The 13,532-nt window shown below is 29.6% G+C and overlaps 2 protein-coding genes and 1 long non-coding RNA gene across 3 annotated transcripts; 2 read left to right on the top strand and 1 right to left on the bottom strand.

Annotated features, from left to right (window-relative positions):
- Positions 1–723: 723 nt before the first annotated feature.
- Positions 724–6,518, top strand: LOC105276055 (odorant receptor 46a). The gene is made up of 5 exons (XM_026972598.1): positions 724–1,894; positions 2,011–2,346; positions 2,760–2,967; positions 6,190–6,345; positions 6,426–6,518. The coding sequence occupies exons 1-5, from the start codon at positions 1,530–1,532 to the stop codon at positions 6,474–6,476; spliced, it is 1,116 nt and encodes a 371-aa protein (XP_026828399.1). The 5' UTR covers positions 724–1,529; the 3' UTR covers positions 6,477–6,518.
- On the bottom strand, positions 2,185–6,474 carry LOC113562631. The gene is made up of 3 exons (XR_003407024.1): positions 6,240–6,474; positions 2,366–2,512; positions 2,185–2,266 (listed from the first exon to the last, which is right to left on the bottom strand). It is a non-coding gene; the product is annotated as an uncharacterized LOC113562631 (long non-coding RNA).
- Positions 6,519–6,819: 301 nt separating the features above from the next.
- On the top strand, positions 6,820–13,367 carry LOC105276312. Its single transcript, XM_011333835.3, has 12 exons — positions 6,820–7,813; positions 8,060–8,461; positions 8,754–9,089; positions 9,196–9,427; positions 9,589–9,744; positions 9,826–9,878; positions 10,176–10,203; positions 11,101–11,453; positions 11,806–12,141; positions 12,575–12,776; positions 12,973–13,128; positions 13,246–13,367. The coding sequence occupies exons 2-12, from the start codon at positions 8,100–8,102 to the stop codon at positions 13,294–13,296; spliced, it is 2,265 nt and encodes a 754-aa protein (XP_011332137.1). The 5' UTR covers positions 6,820–7,813; positions 8,060–8,099; the 3' UTR covers positions 13,297–13,367.
- The last annotated feature ends 165 nt before the right edge of the window (positions 13,368–13,532 follow it).

Here is a 13,532-nt window from a genome sequence, read left to right as displayed (position 1 = left end):
TTAACAATAACATAAATGAATTATTGCAAATTTTTGATATTTTGTTTTCATATTCTTTCCCGTAATGCTAATAAATAAATAAATGTTTTTTTATGTCTATATTAGCAATAATTCTATAATAAAGTAAAGCAATGATTATTTTAATTGTCATGATAATCCTGAACTGATTTATTACTACAATCACTACTAATGATATTATGAATTAATTTTCCTCCAGCGTTTATTTTATCAAAAATCGTGATTAGAAATCGATAAGCAGAATATAATGACATATCATATAAGCAGCAATATACAGTTTATAATATGATAGAATATTTATAATATGATAGAATATTTATAATATGATAGAAGATCTCAAAACAAGTTCAAAATCTATAGAATATTTATAATATGACAGAAGATCTCAAAACAAGTTCAAAATCTATAACACAAGATTAAAAGTAAAAGAAACTATAAAAATGCAGTCCTATACGATATTATTGGTTCTTATTTTTTATCAATGGACATCTAAATGGCAACATTTCTAACAAGAACCTAATGCGTACTCAAGAAAATTAGCGTAGCCTGTTGCCATTTAGATGTCCATCGATAAAAAATAAGAACCAATAATATCGTATAGGACTGCATTTTTATAGTTTCTTTTACTTTTAATCTTGTGTTATAGATTTTGAACTTGTTTTGAGATCTTCTATCATATTATTAATATTCTATTATAAAATATTATAAAAAAACATATCAATCTCATTTAAAAAATGAAGATGATCTTGATATCTCCGAAGCGCACCTGGACAAAAATTATTATTGCTATATGATAGCCTCCTTCGTACTGTGAAATTTTGGTTACACCAATTTTCTTCTGGATCACATAAATTCGAAGATATTTAAGATGGTAATAATTATTGCCACACCTTATATACAATCAACATACAATAAATGACATTTTTATGTGAATCGTAACTAAATATGTTATATATTTTGCCTCATAAAAATAACATTCCGCGTCCTCGCAAAATCGATATTACGGTAATGACACAGCTTAACGAGAAAAAAATTGACCAACGAAGCTATTATCAAAACTCTGCTCTGTGAAATACATTCACAATGTATTCCGTTCTTTCGTGTAAATTGACGTTATTTAATTCTTTCTTAAAAGCAAAAATTGTTCGAATACTATAAGTTATTTTTAAAGATGTGGCAAAAATTGATTGGCAAAAATTTGTGACAAATACTTTAAATGCACAGAATAAAATATACAACAATACAATTCAACTGTAGAACTGTGTAAGTATAAGATGTGCGTTATATATCGAAAAATTAGACATTAGTCAATAGAATTGCACTATTCAAAATGCTATTATAAAATACATGCTTACTTAAATACAAGCACTACAAATATTGTGCTTGAAACATATATAATATTTTTTATTATTTTTATATTAAATTTATTTAGTTTTATACTTGATCACAATGGAATCTAATATAAAAAATAATTTATATAGGCAAAATTAAATAACAAGGAAAGAATTGAAATGAGCGTAATGAAATCCACACTTTTAATCTGCACGATCGCTGGATGTTGGCAACCGCCTTCGTGGAAGTTATCGTTTAAATATATAATAATTTATAGAACTTACGCAATGTTTCTTACATCCTTGTTGTATTTATTTACGATATCTGAATTTATGTACATCATCTTGAACGCTGATAGCTCTGATGACTACACCGATTCTTTATACATGTTGTTAAGCATATTTGTTACAGCGTACAAACAAGTTTCTATGTGGATAAATTATAAACGCATCATGGCGATAATTAACGTACTTTCTGAAAAACTTTTTGCATCATGTGATTCATGCGAAGTGACAATTCAAGAAAAATTTGAGAAAATGTCACAGTAAATATTATATCATTTTTATAATATATTTATTAAATTTTCTATGAAAAGACTATGTTATAACCGGCTAAATTTAAGAAGATATATTTTTTATAATTATTATGATTGCTTTTTAGGACTAATACGTCGCGGTATTTAAACATCGTGATGTTATCCGTCATAACGATATTTTCAATGTCTATTTTCACTAATCTTATGAAAAGAAATCTCACGTACAAGGCATGGATACCATTCGATTATTCATCTCCTGCTGTATTTTATATTGTATATGCTCATCAATTATTAGCCATGGTCACCTCTGGTATAGTTAACATCGCTTGCGACAGTTTGCTTTGTGGATTCTTGTTATATATCTGTTGCCAGCTTGAAATTCTGGAATATCGATTGACAAAAATGGTATGTGGCCAATACATCCTGCGTGATTGTATTATTTATCACAATTATATCTTCGAGTTAGTTTCTTGTACAAACAATTTGTAACTCCAAGAAATTGGATTGCGCAAGAGAAGTATGGCTCCGTTTTTGTATTCTTGGTTTCATATTCTTATCCTAAGTAGCATTGAAGAAAAGGATTGATCGCAAACTTTCTGCTCTAAAACGTTTTTTCATTTATAAATTCTGAAACACATTTTTGAGGTATTATGTTTCAGTGATAAATTACTTACAGAATTTGTAAGTACTAAAAGATGCGAATGAAATTCGAAATACTCTATATTTTTCCTTATGATTTAATTATTGTCTTCAATTTTTAATTTAATTAGTATTATATCTAATAAAGTGCGATAATGCAATTATTGAATAATTTTAGTGAATAATTTTAATAGCTATTTCCAAGAAAAAGAATTAAAATTTTTTTTAATCGCAGATACACATATGCTGTAAACGTGTTCGCAAGAATAATTGCTATACAGTTTGTTGCGAGTGCGATAGTAGTCTGTTCAAATTTGTATCGAATATTTGTCGCAGTCGTTGAAAACGATTATATAACTACTCTAATAATATCAACATATACATTTGCTATATTAATGCAAATTTTTCTCTACTGCTGGTTTGGAAACAAAGTTAAATTAAAAGTACGTATCTTATTTAAAGTAATCTTGTTTATATATCAAACGTTATCAAAAATAGATATAATATGTTAATAATAATAATAAATTATTAAATAAAAAGTAATATAGATAATTGAAACAACTAAAAGTAATATGTTTTTAATTTATAAAGTAATATTTGTAATATAATGTAATATATACAGGATGAGGCACCCAAAACAGGCCACCTGAATATCTCGGCTGTTATTGGCGATAGAAAAAAATGTGTCAGACCAAACTTGCATGGTTTCGAGGGACACATAATTTGTTCTAAATAGTTTTTTATTAGGTGGACGCGTAGAGGTCATATGAAGGTCAACTTTGTTTTTTTAAATGGTATATGTTTTTTTACGTACCATCTAGTAGAGCGTTTGAAGATGCGCACATTGATCTACGGGTCAAAATCATTCAAGGTCACTGAAGGCCAACTGCAAGGGAAAATAATTTACTTTATATCGCCTAGAGTTCTCTGCTATCAAGAGACACGGTAGTGTCTCGCGCCAAGTATACGTGCAGCGAGACCGCACCGTGACTCTTTACGCGAAGCGACGCTTTCGCAGACACTCAGATTATTAGATCTCAATAACCGCTGAACGGATCAACTTCTAAGTAGGCTCAATGGATAGCTTGGGGTCGAATTATATAATAAAAGTGTTTTTATTTTTCTTGTACGTACCCTACGAGCGGAGATATGGCGATGCAAAGTCTAAAATTGGATGAAATGGAAAATTTCATTTAAGAAACGTCGTCGTCGTTTGTACAGTTCGTTCTTTTTCGTCGAGATGGCAGCAGCTCCATTTACGTGTGACTCAACATAACGATCATATGTATGTAGAGGCTCTACATTAGAAAACTCTAACTTATCGACCCGACCGTCATGTGTAAGTCACACGGATATACGGATTGAGATATCGCGAATCTGATTGCGCTGACTTTTTGACAATCGTTTGTAGTTTCGTTTTGTTTGTAGTTGAACTGTTCAAAAGGTATTAATTCACATTTGTTTAAATGAAAAATAGCTACTTTTGCCATTTGTTAAGATATCGCGAATCCGCTTGCGCTGTCTTTTTCAAAATTGTTTCTAGTTGTTTCGTTTGTAGTTGAATTGTCAAAAGTTATTAACATTTGTTTAAATAAAAAATAGCTAACTTTGCCATTTGTTAAGATATCGCGAATCCGCTTGCGCTATCATTTTCAAAATCGTTTCTAGTTGTTTCGTTTGTAGTTGAATTGTCAAAAGTTATTACCATTTGTTTAAATAAAAAATAGCTAACTTTGCCATTTGTTAAGATATCGATATAATTAAAAAATTAAAATAGTAAAATATTTAAAATATTTATTATAAAGTTTATAATTGAGAATATTCACTCTTAATTCACTCTTCGTCTCTTTTTTTTGTGCTCTTTATAAAAACACAAAGGTGCAATCGAGCCTAAATTTTAAGTTTTATGCCTCAAAATCTCATTGTAACTTATTGTTACAAAAGAACGCTATCGCAAAGTGAAAGATGTTCCATGGGCATTGTCAAAAGTAATTGCTTCAAGAGAATTGTCAAAATCAAATATCACGGCAAAATATTGCTTGGGGTTTACATGGTTTACAAAATACAGATAATGTTTCGTGTTATGCAAATCCTCATATAGTATAAAAAAGAATACTTCACACTACAAAATGTGTGAAATCACAACAAAATTACCTTTTTAAAAAGGTACAAAAAAGCGCCAAGTATACGCGCCCGAAGTTCTTTCAAAAAAGAACTCTACAAAACTAATGATATCAACAAATTGCGCCAACTAGGTACAATGGGTATTTATGCAAACCAGAAAATCTATTACTTTTTATTATTACTCTTTGGCCGATATTCATTGTTGATTCTTATTTAAGACCATCTTAAGTACATTCATAAGATATTTGAATTGATACGAATAAATATTTTAATACATATACATATATAAATATGTCAATACAAATGTGTTTTTTGAAAATACTTGGCGCTGCTAAACCGAATAAAAAATTCTCAACAAATCGAACCAATATGTTAATTGCCTTATTCTCTTTCTTCCTCTCTTGTGAATGTGTGTGTGTGTGTGTATTTCGGCGATTGTGTATGTAAGTTAGGTGTGTGTGTGTGTGCCCCTCTCTCGTGCGCACGCGCGCGCGTGTGTGTGTGAGACATTAGAGTTAAGTATAGAATAAGTGTAATTAACTACATTTGTACATTTCGGCAAGTTGTTGTGTAAATGAGAGTCTAAGCAAATTATTGTAATGTTTAGATTATTTAAATACTAAGAGAATGTTTTATTCGGTTTAGCAGCGCCAAGTATTTTCAAAAAACACATTTGTATTGACATATTTATATATGTATATGTATTAAAATATTTATTCGTATCAATTCAAATATCTTATGAATGTACTTAAGATGGTCTTAAATAAGAATCAACAATGAATATCGGCCAAAGAGTAATAATAAAAAGTAATAGATTTTCTGGTTTGCATAAATACCCATTGTACCTAGTTGGCGCAATTTGTTGATATCATTAGTTTTGTAGAGTTCTTTTTTGAAAGAACTTCGGGCGCGTATACTTGGCGCTTTTTTGTACCTTTTTAAAAAGGTAATTTTGTTGTGATTAAAAATACTGTAAACTCAGAAATGAAAAAGTTCTAGCCCTTAGAAATTTTTTCTTTTTCCGAGAAGTTCTGAGTTGTTCATATCATTATTTCTTATATTGCCTAGAGTTCCCTGCTATTGAAAATACCGTAAATTCAGAAATGAAAAAGTTCTAGCCGTTAGAAATTTTTTCTTTTCCGAGAAGTTCTGAGTTGTTGATATCTATATTTTTTATATTGCCTAGAGTTCTCTGCTATTGAAAATACCGTAGACTCAGAAATGAAAAAGTTCTAGCACTTAGAAATTTTAGTCTTCAGTGACCTTGAATGATTTTGACCCGTAGATCAATGTGCGCATCTTCAAACGCTCTACTAGATGGTACGTAAAAAAACATATACCATTTAAAAAAACGAAGTTGACCTTCATATGACCTCTACGCGTCCACCTAATAAAAAACTATTTAGAACAAATTATGTGTCCCTCGAAACCATGCAAGTTTGGTCTGACACATTTTTTTCTATCACCAATAACAGCCGAGATATTCAGGTGGCTTGTAGGTGCCTTACCCTATATATATTTTGTTCTTTTTTTGCTTGCAGAGTCTGCATTTAGCAAATAGCATTTACGATTTAGAATGGAGAACACTTACCGTTAGCACCAAGAAAGCTCTTCTATTAATTATGAATCGCGCTAAAATTCCCATTGAATTCAAAAGCATCTCCATAATTACGATGAATCGTGACTCGTATTTAAATGTTAGTATCAATCAATAATGACAAAATGATATCAGTTTCACTGCAAACATTTTAAATAATTTATGTTTAATTTGTTACAGTTGCTTAAGCTATCATACTCAGCTTTCAATGTGCTGTATCACACACGATAACGTGATCAATAAAAGGAAGTATATATTGCAAAAAGTAAATATATTAATATCTTATTAATAATAGATAAATATAATTTCCAGAAAGTTCGTAAAATCCTGCCAAGCAAGTACTTTTACCGAAAATTCTTTAAAAAATAACCATAAATAAAGTATTTTTATGAAATTGAAAATTGTGAATAAAAACGTTATGTTAAAACATTACAAATGTATATTTGCACTCAGATATAAATAAAATGATTATAAACATTCTTAATATTTTATTTATATCATATGCCATTACATTAAAATAACTCTTTATATTAAAAATATCGATTTTTCATGTAGATATTTTCAATAAAAATGGGATCAGATATTACAGATATTATAACAATAATTAAAAGTAGATGAGAGGAACATATACACATATACACAAAGCGAAAATGTAAATACCAATAAAATATCCCAATAAGAGAATGTATGCTATCAATCTGATATGATATCTGAAAAATTCTATATTTAGGAATTAGAATTTTCTTTTCTTATCTTGTTTGTGCTTGACGAAAGAAACGATGGACATAAAATTTGTATTCAATAGAATATGTCACAGATTGTGATATATCTTGACACCATGATGTCAGGTCGTATACAATATATTTTTAAAAAATGTACATATTGAACGTACGAGCCACCAACATTTTATAAGTATAAAGCACGTCAATGATTTGTTAACGTACATTCGAAAGCACATATCTAATAAAATTGTAGATCGTATCATAAAAAGTAATAAATATAGTCTGTAGATAAAGAAAAGAAGCTTTTATGAAGCTACATAGATCAAAATATTATGAAATGAACACTTAATCTTTTATTGAGAACAATTATTAAGAATGTTTTATTAAGAACCTTTTTTCTTCTGTCATGTATTGCCATGAAAATACTGACGTATTATGCAATTTTCTTATAGGACATCTTGAAATAATGTTGTGTTTCAATTTATCAAAGTATTATTTCGTGAGGATATTTCCGTAAAACGTATGGATATGTATGTAGATAATGATACTAACAGTTATGATAATAACAGATATATGTATCTATATACAAAGGGGAATACGACAATATTGCTATTGAGAAGTACCATTATTGATGTATGTACACGTATATGCCACGAGGGGCTATAGACATTCTGTATTTCGCATTTGATTTAATGCCTGAGGTGAGGCATGACGAGCGGTTAATTAAATTAAATTTATAAAATTGAAATAACTGGTAAAAGTATAATAAACGGAATCATATTTTTGAAAACTATAGAGAACTAAATGCAGATGCATATAGTTCGTACAAGCGGGTCAGAAATTTTTGTAAGTGCAATACATACTATACATTATATATAAAAAGTTTAATGTTAAAAAATAAAATCAAACAGTTAATTTCAAAAGTAATGTATATACAATTTACATACAAAATAGTTTTTTGAGAACACAAAAATTTCATTTTCAATATTTTCATACAATTTTTATTTTTTGAAAAACATATTTTTATAAGAAACAGTAATATTTTCATGAATTTGATAAATTATAATGTAACGTTATTAATAACTGATGTAGGTAAAATTACATTAGAGAAGCTCGATAATTAGAGAAGCTAATGCGCGTACTGAGATTCACACTTTTAATCTGTGCATTCGCTGGATGTTGGCAGCCGTCTTCATGGACATCGTTACTTAAACACATCATTTATAAAACTTATGCAATGTTTCTCGGTTCTGCACTATGTATTTTTTCGATATCGCAATTTATGAACATTATGCTGAACGTTGAAAACTCTGACGAATTCATTGATTCGTTATACATGATGCTGACCGTATTCGTCGCAAGCTACAAACAGGTTTACATGTGGAGAGATCGCAAAAATATCATGATGATCATCAACGTATTCACATTCAAACTTTTTGCACCTTGTGAATCATACGAAGTAACGATTCAACGGAAGTTTGAAAAGATTACAAAGTAAGTATTATTTTAAAATTTTACAAGTAAATATCATTGTAACTGTCTCTCAATGATATTTTATCTAGTAAGCACAGGATTTCGAATTACTGTTATAAATGTTGATGCTTTGATGTATTTACATCGTGCATATTTTATTATATGATCTGTATAAATAACGCGTTAACGCCATGTAATGAATTAATCAAATTAAATTAATTAAAATAAGTTTTATAATTAATTTTATATTAATTGTATTAATTGAAAAGTATAAAACGAATAAATTAGTGTAAATTTTATAATTATTTTTCAGAAACAATACGTTGCGATACTTACTTCTCATCGTGATAGCAATCGCATCGATGATTATGATGTCTGTATTGACAGAACTCACAAAACGAAATTTGACGTACAAGGCATGGATACCATTTAACTATTCATCTCCTGCCGTGTACTTTCTTGTGTACATTCATCAATTAATAGGCATGGCGACTTCCGGTATAGTGAATGTCGCTTGTGAGAGCTTAATTTTCGGACTCTTGCTGCAAATTTGTGGTCAACTCGAAATCTTGGAGCATCGACTGACGAAACTCGTACACGATGAAGGCATCATAGGCGACTGCATTCTTCATCATAATCTTATTTTTGAGTCAGTTTTCTCAGTAATTTCTCTCTTCCAAAAATTTGCTTCTCATCCAAAGCTCCGTCTCGTAAGACAATTGCTAATTGTTTTCCGAATAAATGTTACTGTTCAGACCGATTGAGAAACCTTCATTTAATCGCAGATACGCGTACAAGGTGAATAACATGTTCGCAAAAATAATCGCTCTCCAGTTCGCAGTAAGCATGTTGGTAGTGTGTTCGAATTTGTATCGACTAGCAATGGTAACGGATTATGTGACATTTATTTCACTGACAACGTATACGTGTGCCATATTAACACAGATATTTATCTATTGTTGGTTTGGAAACGAAGTCAAAATAAAAGTATATATAATTTTTTCTATTAAAATAAAATAACTTTATCAAATAATAGAATTATTATACTTGAAGAGTAACTTAGAATAACAAGAAGTAAACAGTTTTGGAAACTAAAAGTTTTAGTATCTTTTATTTATAATATGTGATATTTTTGTCTTTATTTATAGAGTCTTCATTTGGCAAATAAAATTTACAATATGGAATGGTTGACGCTTAGTAATAGCTGCAAAAAGGGTCTCCTAATGATTATGAAGCGTGCAACGGTTCCTATTGAATTTAGTAGCGCATATGTTATCACGATGAATCTTGATTCGTTTGCAGCTGTAAGTACTGTTAAAAGACAATAAACATTATGAAAATTTTGCTGTAAACATTGCAAAGCAGTTTAAATTAATTGTTTGCAGTTGCTTAAGATGTCATACTCAGCCTTCAACTTGTTACATCAAACGCAAGAATAGTAGATTGAAGTAAACGGAAATTATTATTATTGCAAAAAAATTATTATTCATATCTAATCTAATTATGAAATCATACGTAATAGATATCAAAGTATGCAGAAGCAAATATCTAATTATTATAAGTAGCGAAATAATACTTTGTTTTAATAAGTGGAATAAATCGAATATTATCTCAGAATTACCAACAAGAAAATATTTGTTTACTTATTAGATGCATTATGCACTGAAAATATTACATATATCAATTCTCACCTTTTTTAGCGCATATTAGATGATTCTTGCATAATATTATTCAGTTTCTATAATAAACGCAACATAAGAGAGGTAATGTTTAAAAACCGCTTCGATATTATGTCGCTAATGTCACTACTTTGTTACTCGATGTTCACGATGCTCCTCGTCGACAATCGTAGACAAATCGATAAACGTAGCGAGTGATGATATATCAAATGGTAGCGATAGTATAAATAAATAAAATATTTTTTCGTCAACGCACGAGAACATCTTACATGAATACTTCATAACGACAAATTACTACTTGGTGTTCTATATTAATTTTCAAAGCTATTCTATCTTGATTTGTTTCTTACTTTATGGAAATATTATTTATTCTCCATTGCAAGGGTTCTGCATCGTCACAAGACTATCATTACAATAATAATGGAAGTGGATAAAAAGGGGTTTAGTGAACAACATCGCTACCAGAAAATCGCCTTGTGAGAACTATAGACATTCTGGATATATACCGTTCTTCTGTAAAAATTTGACGTGCAACTATGCGCAATTGAGTTACATAATTCCTGCGAGATTTACCGGAAGGGTGTACATTATTTTGGAAAATATTTGTGGCAAAGTGGGTAAATTAACTACAAAATCTTGCAAGTAGAACATGTATTGTACGTCAAAACTACGAGTTAAAAAATAGAATTATATAATTCTAAATTAAGATTAGTATTTGTGCTTTTTATTTATTTTATAAGATTTCTTTCATGAAATAATTTTTTTAAAAATATTTCTTCGACGGAAATTCGTCCGCAATTTTTTAATATGTAATGTAGCATCTGTATTATTATTTAATTTTCATAAAATCTTTTTCTTCCTTTGTTTTATATGAGATATAAAAAAAGTATATCTTTTTTTCTTTGTTTTATATGAGATATAAAAAAAGTATATCACGTCACTAAAAGACTACCTTGTATTGGCAGAATAAAATCACTTTAGATGAAGTTTACACTTCTACTCTGTACTCTCAGCGGATGCTGGCTACCGCCTTCGTGGATGTCGCTACCCAAACATAGAATGTACAGCATTTATAGAATATTATTAATTGTCATTCTATTCACATTTACGATATCTCAAATCATGAATGTTTTATTGAATATTGATAAATTCGACGAAATCAGCGACAGTATATACATGATGGTATCGATATCCGTTGCGGCCTATAAAATAATTGCCGTATGGATAAATCATAAAAATATCACGGAGATAATCACTATATTTGCGGAGAAACCTTTCGCAACAGTAGAATCGAGCGAGGAAATGATTCAACAAAAATATAATAAAGCGATAAAGTAAGTGCCGCATTTTGCGAGTGAAATGTATTTATAAACGTATCTGTATAGCTCTATTTTTATTGTTTAAACAGTATTGTAGCGTAAACACACTGATAATAAAGTCGAATTGATAAAATTGGCTATAATTGAGTGGTAAAAAAAATTATAATCGAGATATTCATTTTTATAGTAAATTCTATTGTAAAAAATATTAGTAATATAATATTATACTATTCCATTATATCATTAGCACTATTCTATATGCTTGGCGCCTCAGGATACTATAAATTATAGTAATTCCAACTATATTGTTTTATCAGTGTACCTTTAATAAAAATGATACATATTTAATAAAAATCATATTTTGCAGGAAATATGCATTATGGTACGTGATCCTTGTCGAAACAACAGTAGGGATCATGATTGTAGGATCTGCCTTCACAGACGGCGTGGAAAGGAAGTTGCCATACAGAGTATGGCTGCCGTATGACTATTCGCCACCTACTATATTCTATCCCACATACATCCACCAACTAATAGGCATGACTATTGCCGCAAATATAAACATCGCCTGCGACAGCTTGATATCCGGGCTCTTACAGCAGATCTGCTGCCAGATTGAGATTTTGCAGTATCGGCTAACAAAAGTCTCGCATGATGGACATGTGCTCAATAACTGTGTACGTCACCACGACCGTATATATAAGTTAGTTTTTAAAGCAATTCTCTTATTTCAAAAATTACGACTGCGGTGTTTCGTACGGAATACTTCTGCACGTGTGAACCTATTTTTTTGTTCGAAATTTTTTTATCAAAGCGAAAATTGAAAATTACGAGATTATTAATTAGCGAATAATGGCATATAAGAAATTAAACTAACAATAAGATTGGTAAATTTCTATATTAGGGGTCTCACCTTCGATTTAGTTCAAACTTTACATGAAGCTTCCTTTTGACTTATAATTAAGAATTATGATATCATCACTTGATGATTTTCCCCAAGAACATATTGTTTGCCTGCCTTTAAAATATCGTAACTCTTAATTGTAAGCCGAAAGGAAGCTTCATGTAAATTTTGAACCAAATCGGAGGTGAAACCCCTAATATAGAAATTTATGAGGTTCTTTATCTAATTGCAGATACGCACAAACGGTGAATATGAACTTTACGAAGATCATTGCTCTTCAATTCGTGGTGAGCATGCTGGTGGTGTGTGCTAATTTATACAAATTGGTGATGGCAACGATACTTGCGGACTTTATTATATTGATGTTGTACACAGCATGCATGCTGGCGCAGATCTTCCTCTATTGCTGGTTTGGAAACGAGCTCAAGTTAAAAGTATATAATTTATCTGTAAAGTCATTTTATTATATGTATATTTATCAAACTTGTGTATCGAAATTAAATTTTGTGTAATTGTATAATTAAAAACATTTTATAATAATTTTTAAAAGAATTGTATTTTAAAATGCGATATATTCTGTTCATAATATGTGATATCATGTTCATAATATGTGACATCTTTACTTCACAGAGTAAATCGCTATCAAACAGCATATACAACATCACCTGGTATACACTTGATGACAGCAAAAAAAAGAGTCTTCTATTAATTATGAAACGCTCTATGATTCCCATCGAATTTAATAGCGTAGTCATTATCACGTTGAATCTTGATTCGTTTGTATCTGTAAGTATCAATTAACTAAAGTAAGAATATTCATCATTGGTCATTATACCGATTATTAAATATTTGGTCATTATACATTTTCAAGTAATTTTCTAAATATATTTACAATCATTTTAGTTGCTTAAAGCATCGTACTCGGTTTTTAATGTATTAAAACGCGCACAGTAGAAATGTGAGTAATAAATAAAAATTATTACGGTTCATATCTAATTAGCCAATATATAAGGTTTGTTGAAAAATATATTAATATATTACTGAAATATTATTTACATAAGTTTTAAGTAGTATGTAAAAGAAATTTATAATAGCAGAGTCATAAAATAAAATAATTACAAATATTTGTGATATTTCTTTTATCCCATAGTTATTCCATATATTTTTATTTCACTTTGAGCGAATATCGA

The sequence above is a fragment of the Ooceraea biroi genome, chromosome 9, assembly GCF_003672135.1.
Source record: "Ooceraea biroi isolate clonal line C1 chromosome 9, Obir_v5.4, whole genome shotgun sequence".
NCBI lineage: Eukaryota > Metazoa > Arthropoda > Insecta > Hymenoptera > Formicidae > Ooceraea > Ooceraea biroi.
This window is presented reverse-complemented; position numbering and strand designations above follow the sequence as displayed.

Excerpts from the sequence above, each read along its gene's own strand:
- LOC105276055 (XM_026972598.1), top strand. The coding sequence starts at position 1,530 with ATGAGCGTAATGAAATCCACACTTTTAATCTGCACGATCGCTGGATGT. Across the intron at positions 2,968-6,189 it reads GAAACAAAGTTAAATTAAAA|AGTCTGCATTTAGCAAATAG; the intron begins GTACGTATCTTA and ends TTTTGCTTGCAG. Across the intron at positions 6,346-6,425 it reads ATCGTGACTCGTATTTAAAT|TTGCTTAAGCTATCATACTC; the intron begins GTTAGTATCAAT and ends AATTTGTTACAG.
- LOC105276312 (XM_011333835.3), top strand. The coding sequence starts at position 8,100 with ATGCGCGTACTGAGATTCACACTTTTAATCTGTGCATTCGCTGGATGT. Across the intron at positions 9,879-10,175 it reads TTACATCAAACGCAAGAATA|TTTCTATAATAAACGCAACA; the intron begins GTAGATTGAAGT and ends AATATTATTCAG. Across the intron at positions 12,777-12,972 it reads GAAACGAGCTCAAGTTAAAA|AGTAAATCGCTATCAAACAG; the intron begins GTATATAATTTA and ends TTTACTTCACAG.